The sequence below is a fragment of the Conger conger genome, chromosome 11 (assembly GCF_963514075.1).
Source record: "Conger conger chromosome 11, fConCon1.1, whole genome shotgun sequence".
NCBI classification, from domain to species: Eukaryota; Metazoa; Chordata; class Actinopteri; order Anguilliformes; family Congridae; genus Conger; species Conger conger.
In genome coordinates this window covers 43,915,339-43,936,859 of record NC_083770.1, presented here as the reverse complement: position 1 = coordinate 43,936,859, position 21,521 = coordinate 43,915,339, and the positions used below count along the sequence as shown (strand labels likewise).

Genomic DNA, 21,521 nt, shown 5'->3' with positions numbered 1-21,521 from the left:
CGGTGCCCATGGCAACGCAGTTCAGCTGGTGGGCTGCGGAAATAAGAAGCAGCAACAGTTACACACACACTTCCGATAAAGGCTCTGCAAGTCGTTTTACATAAATGTGGGAGAAAAGGCCAGTTTGCGAGGCAACAAGCTTATATTTACAAATGCAGTTTGGCAGTCCAGACACTGAAATAAAACTACGAAAAGTTCATTTAAAACAGGTGATCGATTACATTATTGCCATTCAGCAGGCGCTCTTATCCAGAGCGACGTACAGTTGATTAGACTAAGCAGGAGACAATCCTCCCCTGGAGCAATGCAGGGTTGGGGGCCTTGCTCAGGGGCCCAGCGGCTGTGCGGATCTTATTGTGGCTACACCAGGATTGGAACCACCGACCTTGCGTGTCCCAGTCATTTACCGTAGCCACTACGCTACAGGCCGACGCATTACCCTTTAGTGCAAAAGCCTTTAATATGTTTAACATGGTTTTATATATTTGACATATTTTTTGTATTCCCTGTTCTAATAGTGAATGGTCGTCAAATTAATATGCAAATACCCCTGTAACCGTAATTGTAAAGACAACAGAAAGTCATGCAGCTCTGTAAGAATAAATAAATATTCTTCGACACACGCTTTTTCGACAACGGTTTTCCCCAACTGGCAATATGCACTAAAACTGAAACAATTTATATATAAATCTCTAGGTGGCTGATGGCTTGATTCATCCACTTGATCGGTATATTGTGAAATAAATATTCATACCATAATTAGGCAATTTAAAAATAAAAATAAAAAACTTTTGCAATGGTTACCCTTACATTTAATCACAATCACCATCCCATCTCCCATTTTGGTCAGCCTTTTTAATGGACAATATTTTTGATCGTCACAAGGATTTGTCTTAAATAAGGATAATATCGGAGAAAATGAACGGGGTACAATTTTTCACGCCATCGACTAACAGTGTCAACGTCCACTATACTCAAAACAGGTGTTAAAAACTGAAACATTGAAACTTTGACACAAAATGTGTTGAAAGCAACACAAAAGTAATAACAAAGTGTGTTGGACAATTTTTGAGAGTGTATTGACCGGACAGATTTATTCTCTAATATCAAGCTGGAATAGGCAAGCTAACATGCAGATACCATTCCTAGATGGGGCACTGCTGCTGCATCATTGAACTGAATGACCTGTATGTAAAAATGTCAGCTGTGCCAGTAGCTCTGGACAACAGCATTTGATAAATTCCTAATTGCAATGTAAAAGCTCGACAGCATAGTAACCTGAAATCAATGCACAGGATAATACAAATGTATTAATTTCCTTTTTTTAACAGAATGCATTATATTTACAGAGGGTAAAAGAAGTCTTACAAAGACCAGACATACTGGTAATTGACATCATTACAATGATGCTGACTTGATCATTGTCATTTTCAATGGTTAAAAGGGTAATCACAAAAGCAACACTACAAATCCTTTAGGCGACAATGCAAAAGAAGCTGGTCAGCATCACAGTTCTACACACTTAGCCCCCCGCCAACTGCTGAAAACAGTTGTACGAAAAGCCAGCATGCGCAGTTGACTTTGGCCTCATTTCCCAACCGGAGGTGCGATGCGCAGGCGATGAGCAGTTGCCGGCAGGTGACTTGCTGGACATGGTCAGTTAGTCACCTGGTCAGACAGGAGGCCAGTTCTTTGCCACTTCCTGATGTTTGGCTTCAGGAAGCCACTGGCAGTAAGGTGCTAACAAGTCTGCAAACAGATGAGAGTAAAGCTTTAGGGTGATCACATATCAACATATACAACAATATACAGACTGACGAATGAGACAAAGCCTTTCTTTCAACACTAAACATCTGCTCACTTGTGGCATAAGGGCAACGATTATGAGCCACAAAACCCCTGGAGGGTCGAATGCCCAACTAAGCTTATTATTCAAAGCAGCTCACTACAGTTTGGAATGGGAGGTATTTTAAACACATCTCTCTGAAATATACACTCAATGAGCACTTCATTAGGAACATTTTTACTTTATTACACCTACTTATTCATGCGATTATCTAATCAGCCAATTGTGTGGCAGCAGTGTAATGCATACAATCGAGTAGATACCGGTCAGGAGCTTTTGTTAACATCAACCATCAAAATGGGGAAGAAATGTGATCTAAGTGACTTTGACCGTGGAATGATTGTTGGTGGCAGACAGGGTGGTTTGAGTATCTCAGAAACTGCTGATCTCCTGGGATTTTCACGCACATAATCGCTAGTTTGCAAAGAATGGTGCAAAAAACGAAACAATCCAGTGAGCAGCAGTTCTGCAGACAGCAATGCCTTGTTAATGAGAGAGGCCAGACTGGTCAAAGCTGACAGGAAGGTGACAGTAATGCAAATAACCACACATTACAACAGTGGTATGCAGAAGAGCATCTATGAACACACAACACATCATAACTCTAAGTGGATAGGCTACAGCAGTAGAAGTAAAAAAAAAAAAAAAAGAAACCATTGAGTCTAATAAATACCTAATAAAGCGCTCACTGAGTGTATATTTGCATGAATGTATGGACTATACCTCTGTGCAACCTGCAAAGCAACCTAAACCTACACAGTCATTCATTCTTAATTATCATTTTAGACCTCCATTTCAGGAGTCTCCGCAAAGTCATTTTAGTCTCGAGGAAAACTCGACAGAATCTCCTTCAGAGCTTGTAAATGTGCAGGGATGCAACTTGGCCTGAAACCTGTGACCTAAAAATGGTGCCACTTACACTTGTCATTCTTCTTCCATGCCGACAGCAGAGCTGCTTTACAGTCTGCCTTCTCAGACACCAGAGACCCCAGCAGAGCCTCAGTGCGGGGCTGCAACCTGGAAAGCAGCACGTGAACGCTCCAGTCAGGGCAAGCACGAAAATCAGGATAAGCCTTACAAGTCAGGGCACGCCCAACAGTCACAGGACGAGCCTGACAATCAGGACACGCCTGAGAGTCACGGGACAAGCCCGACAATCGGGACAAGCCCGACAGTCACAGGACCCGCCAGGACTGGAAATGAATTAACTGAGTAATTGCCCTTGCTTTGAATAAGCTGTTATGTAGGTTTTGAATGCACTTGACATGTGTCTGATTTTCCTTTGTGCTCTCTTCCCATCAGCGTCATGGTCTCTCACACACGCTTTGATTATATGACGTTCTGCTATATTTATGGCTTTGCTGTTTTGTTTATATGCGCTGCTGCCTTCTTGGCCAGGTCTGCCTTGGAAAAGAGATGTTTTAATCACAGTGGGACTAACGTGGTTAAATAAAGATTTAAATAAAAACATGTTAAAACACAAACAAAATGTGGGAGCACCCTTACTTTGCCCAGGTCTTCAGCATCGTAGAAGGACTTGAGAGCAAGCAACTGGTATGAGAGCTCAGCTTTGGACATACCTAAAACACAGAGCACAAATGAATACTTCGGCCTGTACTGGTATCTTACATTATGAAGCCTATCCATTGGTTTTCTAGGCCAGATAGTTAGGAGCCATTCAGAACATCTGCAATGCCACACATGGAATTTAAACCATGTTGTACAGTAAATCCAGTTATCACTTCATGCCATAACCAGGCAGATAGTTTGAAAGGTTAGTATCCCAAATTTAAAATTCAATCGTATTACTCAGATCAGTAGTTGCCAAAACATCAACTGGCATCACCATTCCTTTACAGTACCTGTCCCTCCAGCAGGAACTTGGCAAACAACTTGTAGCGCTCTAGACCTTCTGGGTAATCCATTTCCACAGCAGGGAGCTGCCAGCCAACTCGGACTGTGGAGGGAGAACACAGAGCACCTGATTGGCTAGAGGACCACACATGTAGACAACATGACAGCCAATGAACAGAGGAAGTGTCAGCACAGGCAGTGACACACACACAGGTACCTACCCTGCACTTTTTATGATGAGCTGAAACGGAGGTTAGAGAAACTGAATTTTTTGAAGGGCGGGGAATTGATTTGATGGATGCAGCACATGCTGATTGGAGGGGAATGGACAATCGTGATCAGGAATTTGATGTTCTGCATGCTACTTTTTGTTTCATACCCATCAGGTTTGACTGTGCCAGTCCATAATTTTGAGGTTTGTATCTCCAAGATTCTAATTGATAGTTAAATTAAAACACAGAGCCAGCCTCAAGTGTCAACCCCCCCCTCAAGCAAGCTTGTTTTGGCCACTCCCACCCCCCGGCATCCACAAATGTTTGTGACGGGGCTAACGTACAGAAGGTGCTTTCACGGTGACACCGGACTCGTCCGCTGTCAGGGCAGATTCCTGGGGCAGGGGTCTCCAGAGGTTTCCCAAAATGGCAGTACATGGGCAGCACTTGAGGGATCCAGTCAGGCTCCACCACAGACACCACTGAGCAGGAGAAGACAAATATTTCACAACATTTTCCCTGCAGGGTTCCAACAATGGCCTAAGCCACCATGACCATGACCAGGCCCCTTCCTCTCTTTGCTCTTCATGTTAAAGGGACAAATTCAAGGAGTGCTGAAAACAGTGGAGTATCGTTATATCGTTAGCATTGTTTCATCAGCAAATGAATAAAAATGTTTTATATGCCTGAGAAGGAATGCTGTCCCAGTGCCATGGCTTGCAGCCCTAATCCACACCCTGTCTATTTTGAGTCATGTTGTGGTTTCTGATCCAAATTTCAAGAGTCTCACACACTTTATATCGCTGTCCAAACATGGGGGGTATTTCACAAAGTGCAATTAAGCTATAACTGGACCTATTTCATCAAATCTGGATAGGTTCTCGGATAAATCTGCTTCACGAAGCAAGCTTGATAAGATGCCAGTCGTGTTGCTAAAGCAACAGGTTAACATGGCTCAAGCTCGACTTATTTGGATGATTGTTTCAGAGCCTGTTTCCATTACGGCCCAGGAACTGAAACGGATACCTCTCATGTACATCTTGGAGGTCTCCATCACTTCCTGGTACACCACAAACTCTGGCAGGGTCTTGAACAGAGCCGAGGAGGGGTGAATAAACACTGGCTCGTCCAATAGCGCGGTCTGAATACAGAGAAGCAACCAATCAAACAAACACGCAGCAGGAGTTACCAGCAATCAAATGGTCGGACACAAAGCCATCAGCTGAAGGTTTTAAGCAGGTCTGAACAAGATGTTTGAACTGACAGAGCAATTTTGGAAACATTTAAAGCTATAGTTGTATACCTGTATATTGTAAAAATGACAATTACTGGAATTATATAGAATCAAATATGTTTGTTGGCTACTGTTAGAAAAGATCATACCGGATAAGAGCATTATTTTAAATGGGATTTAAAAATCTGTCTCATCATAAATATTATAAATGCTGTGAAGTATGTGTTTAACCCAGCATCGCTCACGCCCTGTCTCAGGATGCCACCAGCTGCGCTCACCTTGTACCCGTTCCTCCACTTGGGGTCCAGCAGCTCTTCAGCTTGAACCCGGCGAGCCAAGTGATCGCCAAGCCCGGCCAGAACGATCTGCCGTAGGCACCGCACCTGCCCCTCTGTAGGGGGCGCCATTTTGGCATCCAGGAACAATGCCGCCTCGGGACAAATGGCATTGACTAAAAAAAATAAAGGGTGCGGCAGGAGACACTGTCATCACAGGAGTTTATTGGATAACGTTCGTATAAATCACAAGATTAAACCCAAAACCTTAAATAGCTTCTGTAGTGAAAATAAACAGCTTTTTTTATAAACCCATCGTACTGGAGGATTGCGGCTTTTAGAACATTGGTTGCACTGGATCTAACAGTGTGTATAGGTGAGTCTCTCCCCCCCATACCCCCCCCCCCGCCACCCCATCCCATTTTCTTCCAATTTGGTTGGTAATTGTACCCTGTTTATTTCAATCGTCCATGTTAGTTGAGGAAGCACTGCTATGACCCCGCCCATCTGAACCGCTAAATAAATAATGCCAATCATGCCGCTCCCTCGTGTCACAGCCAAGCTCGGCTTTGGCAGGACTGGGGCGTGAACCCCGGTCCTCGGTGTGCAACGGCATCGAACAGATGCCAGCGTCAAGGCCCGACGGATTAGTCGTGCGCCACCGTGGCACTAGTTTTGTTTTCCTTTTACAGAACTCCTTTCATCTCACTGTGAGAAAAGGTTACGGTGAGGAAAGCTAAAGATGATTGACAGTGTTGTGAAACGGTGTGCCCGGGCGGTCACCTGCTGTGGTGAGCTGTCCCCTCAGGCGACGGATCTCCAGCATGGCTTTGTAGCGTAGCCCATTCTGCTCGCAGAACTTGGGGGTGCAGCCGGAGAACTCGCAGGCTCCAACCGCACCTGCACAGACAGGAACCAACCCAACCCACACCTCATCATTGTGTTATTCAGGAGGAAGAGCAAGACCACAGCTTGCACCTGCACAGACAGGGCCCAACCCGACACACAGCTCATCGTTCAGTCACTCAGTATGGTAAATGGTTGGCATTTATATAGCGCCTTTATCCAAAGCGCTGTACAATTGATGCTTCACACACACACACACACACACACACACACACACACACACACACACACACACACACACACACACACACACACACACACACACACACACACACACACACACACACACACACACACACACACACACACACACACACCAACAGCGATTGGCTGCCATGCAAGGCACCAACCAGCTCATCAGGAGCATTTAGGGGTTAGGTGTCTTGCTCAGGGACACTTCGACACAGCCCGTGCAGGGGATCGAACCGGCAACCCTCTGACTGCCAGACGACTGCTCGTACTGCCTGAGCCATGTCGCTCCATGAAGAGCAAGGCCACAGCTTGCACCTGCACTACATTTACACTCAGTGAGCACTTTTTAGGTATTTATTATGCTGTAGCCTATCCACTTAGAGGTTTGTCACCAACAATCCACAGTCAAAGTCACTTTGATCACATTTCTTCCCCATTCTGACATTTGGTCTAAAAAACAGCCAAACCTCTTGACCTCGTCTGCATGCTTTTATGCATTTAGTTGCTACCACATGATTGGCTGATTAAATATTTGCATTAACAAGCTGGTGTACGGGTCTACCTGAAGTGTCACTGACTGTATATTGCTGTTAGAGTTAATTTGTATAAATTGTATAAGCTGCAATTAATTGATGAGACGAGGACACACAATAATACATTTTCCAAAACGATTCCACTAACGATCCCACAGACGATGCAGGAAACGTTTCCTTCCGGGTCTGGTCCCGGTAACTTACCGAGCATGACCATCAGGTCCCCCAGCTGCAGCGAAGCGCCCTGCCCGGCCCACAGCCTCCTCATCTGGGCCAGACGAGCTCTCCTCTGGGCCAGCTTGGAGTTCTCATCCTCGCTCCCCGCAGGCCTGGGGAGAGAGAGAAAGAGTGAGAGTGAGAGAGAGAGAGAGCGAGAGAGAGAGAGAGGGTGAGAGAAAGCCTTAGTGAGATTGCCTCAGAATTCCTGAAATGGAGGAGAGGAATGGCGGTGACACCGTTAATGAGTGCCACTGACTTCAGCAGATAAATGCTCCACATCTCATGTTCTGACTTGACTTCCATTACAAATAAATGGCTAAAGTCTAAAGCCATTACATCGTTTGCATTTAAAATGCAGTGTTTTCTTTTAATTTTGTTTAACCCATTATGGACTAAGGCGCCCTATAGAAAACCCATGGAAAGGCAGAGGAATCGCAATGATCAAATACACGCATGATCAAACACACGTATGATCAAATTCACGTATGATCAAATACAACGCTGGCGTCGCATCTGTCTGTTAAGGGAGATGTAACGCGCAGGTCGCATCCGCCCATAAGGGGTGGCGACAGCCAATGGAAACTTTACACTATAAGTTTACGTTACTTCGCATGATCGGTTTCAGGAGGTCAAGGATGGCACCAGGTGGAGGTAATTAAGGATAGGGTACATGCCATTACACTAGGTTCTCAGGACAGCACACATACAGCACTACTGAATCATACCGCATGTTAAAAGCAAAGGGCTAAAGTTGGTGACCAGTGGGTGCGGCAAAAAAGAGGATGGGGGGAAATTTGGAGTCATATACAGTATAGACCAAAAATAGCTCCTGCAAAGGAAAGAATCATTACATCCTTTATTGGAAGTGGCAAATGAAAACAGATCAGTGTAAGGACACAGGGGAACAGGGAAGAAAGGACACATTTATAAAGCATTTGAAAACAGCCAGAGAGGGGCAGTAAGCTGAGCGTCACAAACCTGTCCAGGTCCTCGAAGAGCTCCCTGACCGTCATGGCTGCCACCAGGGTGATCACGTAGGGCAGGCAGTCCTGTGCTCTCCCCAGCGCCAGCATTTTGGCATAGCGGGGCGCGACAGGGAAGGAGGCCATGGCCCGGCCCAGGGGGGTTATGGGGCAGCTGAGGCGTGCCTGCTCCATCTCCTTCAGCCTGCATGGAGAGAGATCACGGTGAATGGTACATAGACTGCATTTATAAAGCACTTTTATCCCAAAAAAGTAATCCAGGCCTCCCATTCACCCATTCACACACACAAATCATGTGACCTTGACTCATCTCCTATGCTGGAGGACAACCAGTCCATACAACTGCATGGCTGCTTAAATCATGATGATTGGAAGAGAGACAAGTCATTCTTTCTTATATGAGTTTGTTCGGATCCCTTTGTCACTGGTAAGTTTACTTTCAATGCGTTCTCTTATACAACTTCCTCATATTCAAACTACCATTTAAAGTTTAAAGTCCATATAAAGGCTTCGCAATTTGCGATGAGGTACTTAAAAATCGGCTAATGAATGTTGCGGCACCATGATTACTTGCATATCCCAACTGGTTTGGGTATGAAGCTATTAGCCTACTAAGAGGAGTGGATGAACACATCGCAAAAGACTGATTTGACTGTTCAATTGCAATCTGTTCAGTAAAACACCCCAAAACCACCCCCAGGCGGTGACCTAGTCCGTCAGGTAAGTTTTGCGGGGCATCTGCTCACCGGCCTGTCTGCGGGGGCTCCTCCAGGGCCCCCAGGGCCAACAGCAGCTGCTCGGCAGCGGCCAGGGCCTCGCCCGAGGGAGGCGTGGGAAACGGGAAGTTCACCACCTGAGGGGAAGCACAGCGCCACATGGTAAATGGTTGACATTTAGATGCACAATTCAGGCTTCTCATTCACCCATTCATACATACTGACGACTATTGGCTGCCATTCAAGTCACCGACCAGCTCAGGAGCATTTGGGGGTTAAGTGTCTTGCTCAGGAACACTTTAACACACCCAGGGTGGGGGCGAACTGGCAACCCTCCAACTGCCAGTTCGACTGCTCGTAAAAGATGAGAAATCAACCGTTTCAGCTAGTTTTAATTCGCTTCAGTAGTGTACATCTCCAGAGGCACGTCTGAATTCATGAAAAGGGAAGGATCAGATGGACCTTATAGACAAAGTGCATGGATTTCAAAGATGCTTGCTTTGAAAAAGCCACTGAAAATAGAGGCATGTTATTGCACATAATAGTGTCCAAATGCTTTATGTAATGCTGATTTTCCCCAGAACTTGAAATGTGGAAAGAGTGATGTTTTGGCTGGTTACAGGTGTTGCTAAAAGCACAAAATGTTTCTGGACTGAGCATCAAATTACGCAAATTTGGAAGGCTTTGTGTGTACATCCTTGGAGCATGAAAGGAAATAAGCAGGGTCATAAAATGCTAGCAACACCCTCTAGTGATTCACACCAAGCTTCAAATTGGCGTCCTAAAATTATATAAAACTCAAAATGTTGTTTTCCCATCACTCACCTTCTCAATGTTGAGATCTTTCATCTGCAGGACAAGGTCATCAACAGGTCGGCGTGTGATCTCTGCTTCAGAGAACTCCTCAAAATCGCTAAATACTGCAGAGGAGTACAGCCTGAAACACACACACACACACACACACACACACAATGAGGAATTCCTTATCGGTAATGTCAAGGCCCGTTACATGTGATCCACCCCTGAAACAGCAGCCCGTTAGACCCGTTTACCTGTAGCAGTGGCCAGGCTCTGTGCGGCCTGCTCGCCCCGCTCTCTGATTGGCCGAGGCCTGGGAAGTCCAGGACACTTTGAAGTAGGAGACGCCAGTGACGCGGTCGTAGTAGCGCTTTTTGATGCGGCCGCAGTCCACCACGTACTTGATGCCCGGGATGGTCAGGGAGGTCTCCGCCACGTTAGTGGCCACCACACACAGACGGGTGCCAGGCGGTGGAGGCCGGAAGACCTGTGCATACAAACTCCGCCGCTTAAAGCTGTTCACTGCCCGTACAGCCACTCACTACCCTTAAAGCCGTTCACTACCCTTTAACACCAACTGCTTGTTTTCCAATTTTGCACTTGGTGCATGGCGGTGTCAAAGCAAACTGTTCTGTGAACTGGTGAACAGGTCTGATTCCATGTCACAAACGTACAGAAGCGTGAATGCTTACAGGAGAGAAAGGAAAGGGCAATGCCACACTTACCTTGGCCTGCTGGTCAGGAGCCAGGAGAGAGTAGAGCGGGAGGACATAGAGCGGAAGTGAAGGGTCGCTTTTCTCTTCTGACCACAAGGCAAAACGAGGGAAACAAGTTTACCGAAGGCTGTTTCACCTAACATATTAATGCAACTAAGAGAGCCCAACAAATGAATCAACAAAGCCCTCAAAGATGATATCCTCCCCTCCACCCCCCAAAATGAACAGGGATTCCTTGTTATTATTTTATTCTGTATTCTTCATTTGGATCCCCATTAGCTTCCAGATACTGGTCACGTGTCTTCCTGGGGTCCATAAGTAAAATTAATTAGAAATTAATTTCAGCTCTCTACAGCCGTCATGAATAACTGCTATTTAAAGTTGCAACCACTGTTGCACTAGGTGAGAAAATTGGAATAGCCGTTCTATGATTTCAGCGTGTGGTGTCGAAAAATCCAACATGTCCCCTCAGTAATTTCACAAGATGGTGTCTCACCAGAGTCTCCCGGGTCATCGCCCAACTCCAGCTCCAGGTCAGAGCCATCCTCCTCGTCACCGATCCCCGCCTGGCGGTCCTCGTCCCCTTCATCCACCGGCAGTGCAGAGTAGTTGTCCAGGTCGATGCGGGGCAGGGACTAGAGAAGAACGACTATTTCATCCAAAGGCGGCTCACTCAAGAGAGCCAAGGCCTGTGAGCCAGCACCCAGGACCAGTACGTACCACAGTCTTCTTCTGCCTGGCCTTCTTGAACCGTCTCATCTCCTCCGAGCCGTCCTGCTCGTCTTTCTCTGAACAGGAAACAAACACATCGCAATTTGTAACTGTAACGTTTCCTCAGAAATCCTTTGTGTAGCTCTTACACTGAGGTTTTGAAAATGGAAGTTCACATTCTATTGCACAGGTCTTCATACATTTAACAAACATCCTACAACAACTTGTGTCAGAAACACTAATTTACAATGTTCAATGCTAAATTAAGATGTGAAAGCATATGCAAGTATAAAAAGGGAAAAATAAAAGAAATGTCTTTCCACTGCGGACCCCCGAAACGCATCTGTGAGCCAGAGCCTGACTGACCTGTCTCGGTGCTGTTGGGTCGAAAGGGGAAGGCTTTCCTCAGCCTCCAGCAGACAGAATGAACCTCCGCTTGGCCAGTGAGAAACAGCAAAATCCCCCCTGAACAAATATGTCAGGCTTCATTAAACACAAAAGATAAATAGGACAAGAACTCAAAACGTACAAAAAGGATAATACAAATATAAAACATGGAATACATGAAAATGTGAAGTACACAATACAAAAGTTCATGCACATCGTCTGCAGACTGGTTAATAAAGACAATAATTATGGGAAAAGACCAAATAGAAAATCATTGTGCTATTTTGAAATGTAGAAAAAGCCAAACAAATGCTGAAGGAGTGACACATAGCTCATGGCAGGGAAGTAACAGCATTGCGTGTGATGTCTCTCAAGAAATACTACTTCACACTTTGACTTCCATTCAAATTTCAAGAACCAAAAAACAGCAGTACTGTCAATTCTGAAACCTAATTTGCCTCAGTGGGTTTTCAGTTTTACCATATTCATTTTCAGAATTATAGGTCAGCCCATCCATGTCCTGTGAAGCTGGTAGTCCAGATTTTGGGGTTAGATTTCAACAACCAAACTAATTAGTGTCAGCCCAATTTCAATACTGGTTCTATCAGAATCAAGACATGATTTTTTTTTTTTTTTTTTCACGTCCACCCCCCCCCCATTTTTTTCTCTTGGGAGGTCACACTTTAGTTTTATTTACAGTTACAATTTACAAAGATTGCGTTCACAAGCTGAGAGGGAAGGGTATAAAACTGCAGCAGGGTGATATTGGTGATTCTGACCCAAGTCTGGTATTGGGGAACTGGTACTTCTAGATATCTAGATATCTGTTGTCAATGGGAAGCATTTGTGTACAAGACGACAAAACAGACAAAAGCAATGTCTGGGTAATCGTCATTCACCAATACACTGGGTCACAGACATTTAATTCAGCATGTAAAAGCCTGAATGAGAATTCTAGATATCGGCTGTCAATGGCCTGGTGGTGGTGATTTCAGGATGCGGAGCAGCTCACCGGGGGGAAGCATGCGGTGGATCTTGCAGACCTTCCGGAAGGCCTCCCCGGTGTAGTCCTCCATGGGGGTGCGCTTGTTGAAATGGACGGAGACGGGGAACTGACGGGCATCCACCTGCGGGATCACACAAAACATCAGGACTGGCTTCCCAGACTGCCACAATAATAAATTAATCCATTAATAAAAATAACAAATCACCGTGATCCTGGCGTAGCGTGCTATACTTTTACATCCCGCATTAAGGCGAAGGCATGGAGAGACTTTATTGCCTGGGTCCCAAGACGACCGGGAACAGGGCCCGCTACCCTAGCTGAGAAGGGGACTGGCTTTACACCAGGGGTACACAACAAGGGCCGATCCGTTTCAGGATTTTATGCCAACTTCTGGTATTAATTATTTAATTGGCTCAATCATATTTTATCTCACATGTGTATGAGTGCCGGCTACAGCTGCAGACTGCAAGAGTATCCTAATGATTTTACTGTACTCAAGTGCAGGCTTGAACCAGGGTAATGTATAGAGCTGTCAGCAAATTAAAAACAAGGCAATTTGATGGAACAAAAACCAGAGTTGTGCAGCCCTGCTTTACACCCGCCTAAATGCAGCCCATGTTCTTGTCACATGCTACCTTAGCAATACTCAATTCATGCTGGGGTCCTAAAGGTACAGAGGGTTGTGCAACCTGACTTCTTGCTGCTACACAGGAATCTTTGCTTTGACATACAACAAAAGAAGTGCCTCCAGAACACTGATGCAGACAGAGCTGGTTGAACTTTGACCTTGATCACTGGTGGGGGGACGGGGAACAGCTTGCGGTTCTCTGTGAAGTCCTCAATGCGCAGAGTGGCCGACATCACCAGCAGCTTCATGGGAAGGCCTTTCTGTAGAGGACACACAGTCGCTGAATGTCATGCTACAAGCAGAGACTCCCAGAACACGTGCACACGTATAACATACGTGCAGGAACAAATGCATGCACACTTGCAGAATATGCAAATAGAGGCTATAATTCCATATCATCTCCATAAAAATCCCTTAAAATGTCACTCAAGGCACTTGTCCCTGGATTTGATTTGCACTTCATTGCACGTCACTCTGGATAATGGATATGAGCGTCTGCTAAATACCTTTAATGTAATGTAATGTAATGTAACGTAAAACAAAACAAAAAAACATCCCAAAAAAAAAAAAAAAAAAAAAAAAAATGTATAGAGCTGTGCAGAAGCCCAGAGCTGACCCCCTAAATTCCCAGGCCGCACGCTCACCTTGTTCCGCAGGGGCACGATGCGTGACAGAAGGCCCAGCAGAATGTCGGTGTACACGCTACGCTCGTGGGCCTCGTCGATGATGATCGCGCTGTACCTCTGGAGCAGGAAGTCCTGAGGCAAGGGAGACCAGGCCACAACATTTCACACAGCCAGGAATGGACGATTCCCCCAGCAATACCATGTCCTCCCCACCTCCCCCTGAAACCAGGCTGCAGCTCCCGGACTTTACCTTCTGTATCTCCTTAAGCAGGACGCCGTCTGTCATGAACTTGATCTTGGTGTCATTCGTCACATTTCCCTCATATCGGATTTGGTAGGACACCACCCTGGGAACACAGAGGGTGATTGCTTGATGATTAAATATTCACAGTAGACCACAGACACGTGACCCCCCTGGAAAACCACAGTGCAATATAAAAAAAAGTCATAAAAAGGGGACAATAAAAACAATCTATAAGACACCAATAAATATGAAATATAAAACATAACAGATAATATAACAGTATAGCAGTGCAATCTGCTATACTGTGTGGCGACAGTTGAGCGCTGGTTTTTTAATGCCTACCTCGAGGACAGGTTCATCTCTTTGGCCACGCGCTGAGACATGCTGACAGCAGCCACTCGCCTGGGCTCGGTCACGCCAATGATGCCACTCCCGCTTCAGAGAACCAGAGACCGGGAGAGAGAAGCAGTGAACGCAGGTTCTGCCACACACAGCTTTCACAAGAGTCTGATGTGACACCTTGAAGCATGGCTACCCAACATACTGCAGCTGATAGTATGATGTTGCATATTATTATGTAGTAAGACACCCAACCCCTAAATGCTCCTAACGATCTGGTTGGTGCCTTGCATGGCAGCCAATCACTATTGGTGCGTGAGTGTGCGAAGGAGAAGCATAAATTGTACAGGGCTTTGGATAAAGGTGCTATATAAATGCCCACGATTCACCATTTATTATGATGAATCCTCAGATATTAAAGGGCTGGCCTTGCTCTCAGCTAGCAGGACTCATTACAGGCAATTAGGAGATGGTCTTATCCCAGGCTTATCCCTGAGTAACGGCACGTTGTCTCTGGTTTACCTGGCGTAGCCCGCCTCGTACAGGAACTGTGGGACCTGGGTGGTCTTCCCACTCCCCGTCTCACCACACAGCACTGTGCACGCGTGCTCCCTCACTGCCTCCATGATCACCTGCTCTTCCCCCAACACCGGCAGCTTCAGACGGGCTTCCTGGAACACACGGTGCCGGCATCACATCCCCAGGCCTTCGATCGCATCGTGGGTCAGCACCCTCCCCTCAATCCCATCGTGGGTCAGCACCCTCCCCACAATCCCATCGTGGGTCAGCACCCTCCCCTCAATCCCATCGTGGGTCAGAACTCTGCCCTCACTCCCCTCGTGGGTCAGCACCCTCCCCACAATCCCATCCTGGGTCTGCACCTACCCTCACTCCCATCCTGGGTCTGCACCTACCATCAATCCCATCGTGGGTCAGCAGCCTCCCCACAATCCCATCGTGGGTCAGCACCCTCCCCTCGATCCCATCCTGGGTCTGCACACTACAATTGATGCTTTCCTCCAGATTTTCCTACACTTATTTTCTATCCACATCGGCTTACATTTGATTAGACTAAGCAGGGAAGAATCCCCCCCAGGAGCAATGTGAGGTGAAGGGTCCTTGCTCAAGGGTCCAACAGCGGAATCTTATTGTGGTTACACTGGGGCTTGAAGCACCAACCTTGACTCAAAATGATGTAGGTAAAATTAGCCAAAATGGTTTCTTGGTTTATTCAGCACCCCAAACTCCACCACTGCGTGAGGAGCACTCACCTGAATCTCTGGTAGTCTGTCAACAGGTATGAAGACTGCGGGCTGGGAGTCCTCTTTTCTGGGGTGTAGGGGTGGAACTCCCCCCTTTTCTGTGGCCTGTTCCTTGGCAGGCTTTGCCGTTTTCTCCAGAGGGGCCCCAGCCGGCACCTCGGGAGTGTGAACTTCAGAGTCTTCCGTCACTCCAACCTTCTGTTCCTCTTCGTCCGAAGACAAATCAGAACTGTCGCTCTCCTCAGGTGCCTCCTCTTCCTCTTCCTCCTCCTCCTCTTTCCACCTCTTCCTTTTGCGATTGGCTCCACTCAGACTGTTGATCTTCCCAATGCCTGGTGCACCTTCCTCAACCTCATCTACATTCCTAGACACAAAGAGAGGCGTGTTTGAGAATCAAAAAAAACGGCAGAGATGTGCAATGGCAACATTGTTGGTTTCAGACTTTATTTCCTAAAGGAAAACCTTCTGGCCTTCCCCCCTGCCCCATTAGCTGATTATGTATACTTATTTTCTCTTTAGGGTTGCAGGGCCTGGGACAGCCTGTGAAAAGTACCATTTAAAAAAACATGTATATTCATTTGACCAAACTGAAATTGCTGTGCAAATGCAAAGGCAAATTTCAGCCTCTAATGAGTCAATTTGCTGTTGTTTGTTTCTTTCTTTGTCAAATAAATAAATAAATAAATAAATAAATAAATAAATAAATGAAAAAAAAAATAAAATTGGCCCTCGTCCTTATCTTTGTTGTACAGGTAGCAGTTGAAATTGTACTTCCCTCTAGGGTCTTTCAGCTAACTTATCCCTGGGTATGGGTATGCAAAGGTGTGTTTGATGCTCACAGCACTTTAAATGAAAACATATTCTCCCGCAAATCTAGAAATAAATAACATGAGAATTACATAAACATCCATCCATCCATCCATCCATTATCTTAACCCGCTTATCCTGAACAGGGTCGCAGGGGGGCTGGAGCCTATCCCAGCATACATTGGGCGAAAGGCAGGAATACACCCTGGACAGGTCGCCAGTCCATCGCAGGGCACACACACCATTCACTCACACACTCATACCTACGGGCAATTTAGACTCTCCAATCAGCCTAACCTGCATGTCTTTGGACTGAGGGGGGAAACCGGAGTACCCGGAGGAAACCCACGCAAACACGGGGAGAACATGCAAACTCCACACAGAGAGGCCCCAGCCGACGGGGATTCGAACCCAGGACCTCCTTGCTGTGAGGCGGCAGTGCTACCCACTGCACCATCTGTGCCGCCATTTACATAAACATGAATCACGAAAATAAAAACAAATAGAGAGGATTTTGACAAACTGAAACTGAACTGTTATAGAGAAGTATAGAAATAAAAGCTTTGTGTATATTCATGACTGCAAGCGAACTAAAATTCCATTGTAATCTTGCATAACATTCCCACATAATGCAGCGGGACTGTTGACGCCCTCATTCAAATGTCGATGTAAATTTCAATTGAGACTGACAGCCTGGCGATGTGCCAACTGCTGTGTGAGTGCAGTACAGTAATGGTACATACTGCATGTCCCGACTCTTGATATAAAGATACCCGCGAATGAAGAAAGATTTATTTCTTATTCCACATTCCTAATGTGGCTAACTTCCAGTGCACAAATTCACATCATATTCTGTAACTATACAGCACCTCGACAGCCTGCACTTGGTTTCCCCATCGTTGCAATTCACATAGGTTAATTTTGAAACATTGATCGGTTAAAATCTAATTTCTCTATCCTTAAATACTTTACTGTTGCCCAGCATTCATTTTTGACAAGTTTCATACCTAAAAAAACTATTTCATACAATAACCAGTAAAATAAAAGATTTTGATCATAAGCCTTCATGACAAGGTTGAATGACTTCATCTTTGCATATTCCCAATTTGACATTGCATAAACTGTCATGCTTATTTTCATTTTAACGGGTTAGCAAGACACCTAATCCCAAAACGATGAGCTGGTTGGTGCCTTGCATGGCAGCCAATCTCCATTGGTGTGCGTGAGTGTGTGTATGAATGGGTGAATGAGAAGCATCAATTTTACAGCGCTTTGGATAAAGGCGCTACATAAATGCCAGCCATTTACCATTAGAACAGACCTTACTTTTTGCTCTGGTACAGTTTGTCCCCGATGCCGAGCTTAGACGTGGTGTACAGCATCTTCATCTCCGAGTCCGGCAGCTGCACCTCGGCCAGCTTGGTCAAAATGTCCGCCCGCTGTGGAGGTGGAGGGAAGGGCAGCCATTTTAATTCCAATGCTCGTCAGACGAGCGTCCCACTCGGAATTCCGTGAGAAAACCGGAGACATTTTATGAAAGCAGGGAGAATATGTTGCCCATATATAAATACAGTGTTTTGCCCATATTGTTGACTGATAATTCCGTGAAACAACTGAAAAACGAAAGGGGATCTTGCCGTTCACCTCCACGGTATGCTGAGAGGACCGATTGCGGATCATGGATTACATTACCTGGGATTTCTTCTTTTTAATCTCCAGAACTTTCTGCAAATTCTTCTTCTGTTTCTTGGTCAGGGGCTGCGGTTTTGGGATAGGTTTCTCGATAGCTTTCTTCTTCTTAGCTTTAGTGGCTGGGAGGACCAGCACGTTGCTCTCATCAACGCCCTTCAAGGTGTCACCGTCTGAGTAAAAGAGAACATAATATGTTGATTTCACCCATTAACCAAAATATACAGTACAATGATTCCAAATATATCGGGCTCCCAAATAGCATAGCTTCCACTGAACCCGACCAATGCCCACAGTGGCCAAAAATTTCCGATAACTGCCCACAGCAATAAAAAGAAATATGACCGTGATTTTCATGGTCTTTGCTTTGCATTCATGAATTTGCGTTCAAAAGCATGCTTGGTTGCAAATCAAATAAGTAACTGTGAAAACCACACCCCTAGATGGTGAAATACAGCTGCCTCTTGAAGACAGATAACTTTGCGAGCCAGAAATGCCATCGACTCCTCTTTCTGTATTTATACAGAAAGCTTCACATTTTAACAAAGGCAACAAAAAAGTAAGCAAGTATGACCAATTTTACCGGTCCCCCATTTTCTCCTGATGGAGAACACCTTAATATATGAGTTTAATGGTAATAAAGAATCACAAATTGTCTTTGGAACACAGTTAGATTCATGAATGGCAGCTCAACCCATGGTGACAACACGTCAATCTAAATGTTCTAAGATCATGCCTTAATCCTCCTTCAGGGAGAAAGGTTTCACTTCATTTGTTAGCCAAACTAAGGGCAAATCGTTACTTTGGAGAGAAATAATAGCCAAATAAAAGCTAGGAAACTAGTAAAACTAGCACGGTACAGCAGCTAGCTACCAAGTGTTACTAGGTTTCCCATCCCTGGCTACCTTTCTGTCTGATTTACAGGAATATTCAGGCTCTCATCTTAAAGACTATTAGATACAGTGTTGGATATGTGATCTATTGCCAATTTCACTCAGTTTGATTTGAATTTTCAATCATTCTTAGGGGTGGCAATGATTTTGGCAACTGTTGTTTTCAGAAAAATTTTTATTACTAAATTTAAAATATTGAAACATGAAAGTACAATTGAAACATGAAAGTACATGCATCAAAATAAAAGTATATACTTTTCCCCATACAGTACATTTGAACATAAAATATATATCATTATCCATGTTATTATATGCAGCCTTTTTTCTCCATTTTTATTAGGGTGCCAATAATTCTGGAGCCCACCTACACTTGTAAATATTCAAACAATAGCATACAAGTGCATACCGTTACATCAGACATAACGATCATGGTACCAGTCGTACCACTGTTAAAAAATAAGGCCGTGCAAAAGACAAATCTGGTTCATGACATTGTGTAGCCCCATGCACCTTTCCTTGTACAGCATGTTCACAGTTCAGTGTGCAAAACCCACAGACTAACCTCTGAGCTCCACACAGTTCAGTGTGCAAAACCCACAGACAAACCTCTGACCTCCACACAGTTCAGTGTGCAAAACCCACAGACTAACCTCTGAGCTCCACACAGTTCAGTGTGCAAAACCCACAGACTAACCTCTGAGCTCCACACAGTTCAGTGTGCAAAATCCACAGACTAACCTCTGACCTCCACACAGTTCAGTGTGCAAAACCCACAGACTAACCTCTGAGCTCCACACAGTTCAGTGTGCAAAACCCACAGACTAACCTCTGAGGTCCACACAGTTCAGTGTGCAAAACCCACAGACTAACCCCTGACCTCCACACAGTTCAGTGTGCAAAACCCACAGACTAACCTCTGAGCTCCACCACCACCTCGCTCTTCTGTTCCTCTGACGGAGGCTGTGCATCGTTCTGTTTCCTTCCCTTCCAGTTGTGCTTCTTCCGTAACTTGCCCATCTCTGTATCCCACGCAGGGACAAAAAAAAAGCAGGCTTATGCTCTGTCAAATTTGAAAAATGTGTGCAAAACCCACAGACCCAAAGAGGGTACAGCAAGGGCAGCATTTCACATTTCACAAAACATCATGGGGCTCATTGGTATACGCCATTTCGTAATCAAACCAGCAACTACATAATCGAGAATGAGATATGCTCTTATTACCATCAGGATGAAATAACTCTGTCAGTCTATATTATGGAGCAGTTGTAACACCAGTTACCTTGAATTACCCATTACCCAGAATAAGTGTACAGCAAGGGCAGCCACAAATTAGTTAGCAACAGTGGCCCACTGGGCTAAATACTAGCTGTCAATCCTAGTTTCTGAAGAACCACAATTCTCCAGAATGCTAGCCCCCATTTAAACTATTCATCTTATGTAACTAGTTATGCCGTTTATCGATTTCATGCCTACACATTGTTTTAATTGTCTCTGAAATGGGATGAATCTGATAATTATCCGACGACACCTGCGCCAATGCTTACAACAAAACTGCAGAGAAATCCCCTTGCATTTACAACTTTTAATGACATCACTGGGGAAATTACAAAAACCAGAAGTTAAATGTAAGCACGTGAATCTACGTTCATCATCAAGTTCGGGAAAACACAAGTTAGTAATTGGCAAACTACCAGTAGCTATTATTGCCCTCAATTTCGATATTTTCATCCATATGTCACGATTTTAATACTCAATAAGAGGTTACTCGCTGTTATGGGAACTGAATGTTTTATCTTGCTAGCAATATACCTTTATAAAGAGTGTAATCATGCTTGCATGCCTATCAAATTTGCGTAACACACCGATTAATTAGCCTATTATCTTGCGAGTAATTATATGTTCACGGTATCTCGTTATGTGCATTTTAAGCACTCAAATATAAACAGAAAACATCGTTGTAGCCTGAACATTTTAGCTAACTCAAACGGCTAAGTTACCACTTGAATCATGCTAGCTATCGTTTCACCAACAACCTACAGCACAAATGTTTATAGTCTAGCTAATAACGTAATGGTTGAATTACATTACCTATGCAAAACACATTTTAAACAATATTTTTAAATATAAAAATATCAGTAAATCACAAACCAATACAAACCTAATGTAAACAACAAGCGTATGTTTAAAAACACACGTGTGGAGTTGTAGAGGCACTGGTGCAACGGAATAACAGTTCCGTGTCAGCAAATGTATTGCCAAACAATGGTCCAGTAGGAAATTCGGGTCCGTATTATTTCACATTGACATAAGCCGGCGACATCGGTCTAGGTATCATCGGAAACAATGCAGAAAATGTATTGATTGATTGCAGAGTGCCATTCGTTTGAGAGAAATGGGTTTTAATGGAAATTGGAAATTGGTGCTGGCCATACTTCAGTTCGAGTA

The 21,521-nt window shown here is 44.9% G+C and overlaps 1 protein-coding gene across 1 annotated transcript; it reads right to left on the bottom strand.

Annotated features, from left to right (window-relative positions):
- Window positions 1-809: 809 nt before the first annotated feature.
- On the bottom strand, window positions 810-21,387 carry dhx37 (DEAH (Asp-Glu-Ala-His) box polypeptide 37). Its single transcript, XM_061260171.1, has 28 exons — window positions 21,235-21,387; window positions 19,991-20,095; window positions 18,187-18,356; window positions 17,821-17,933; window positions 15,697-16,051; window positions 14,948-15,096; window positions 14,429-14,521; window positions 14,093-14,189; window positions 13,861-13,974; window positions 13,375-13,476; window positions 12,595-12,709; window positions 11,562-11,660; window positions 11,205-11,272; window positions 10,981-11,119; window positions 10,494-10,570; window positions 10,023-10,255; window positions 9,796-9,907; window positions 9,001-9,107; window positions 8,250-8,438; window positions 7,257-7,381; window positions 6,205-6,321; window positions 5,425-5,597; window positions 4,939-5,053; window positions 4,257-4,394; window positions 3,709-3,803; window positions 3,353-3,426; window positions 2,766-2,863; window positions 810-1,749 (listed from the first exon to the last, which is right to left on the bottom strand). The coding sequence occupies exons 2-28, from the start codon at window positions 20,091-20,093 to the stop codon at window positions 1,673-1,675; spliced, it is 3,447 nt and encodes a 1,148-aa protein (XP_061116155.1). The 5' UTR covers window positions 20,094-20,095; window positions 21,235-21,387; the 3' UTR covers window positions 810-1,672.
- Window positions 21,388-21,521: the final 134 nt, after the last annotated feature.

Excerpts from the sequence above, each read along its gene's own strand:
- dhx37 (XM_061260171.1), bottom strand. The coding sequence starts at position 20,093 with ATGGGCAAGTTACGGAAGAAGCACAACTGGAAGGGAAGGAAACAGAAC. Across the intron at positions 13,975-14,092 it reads TGCTTAAGGAGATACAGAAG|GACTTCCTGCTCCAGAGGTA; the intron begins GTAAAGTCCGGG and ends CCCTTGCCTCAG. Across the intron at positions 8,439-9,000 it reads GAGCCCCCGCAGACAGGCCG|GCTGAAGGAGATGGAGCAGG; the intron begins GTGAGCAGATGC and ends CTCTCCATGCAG.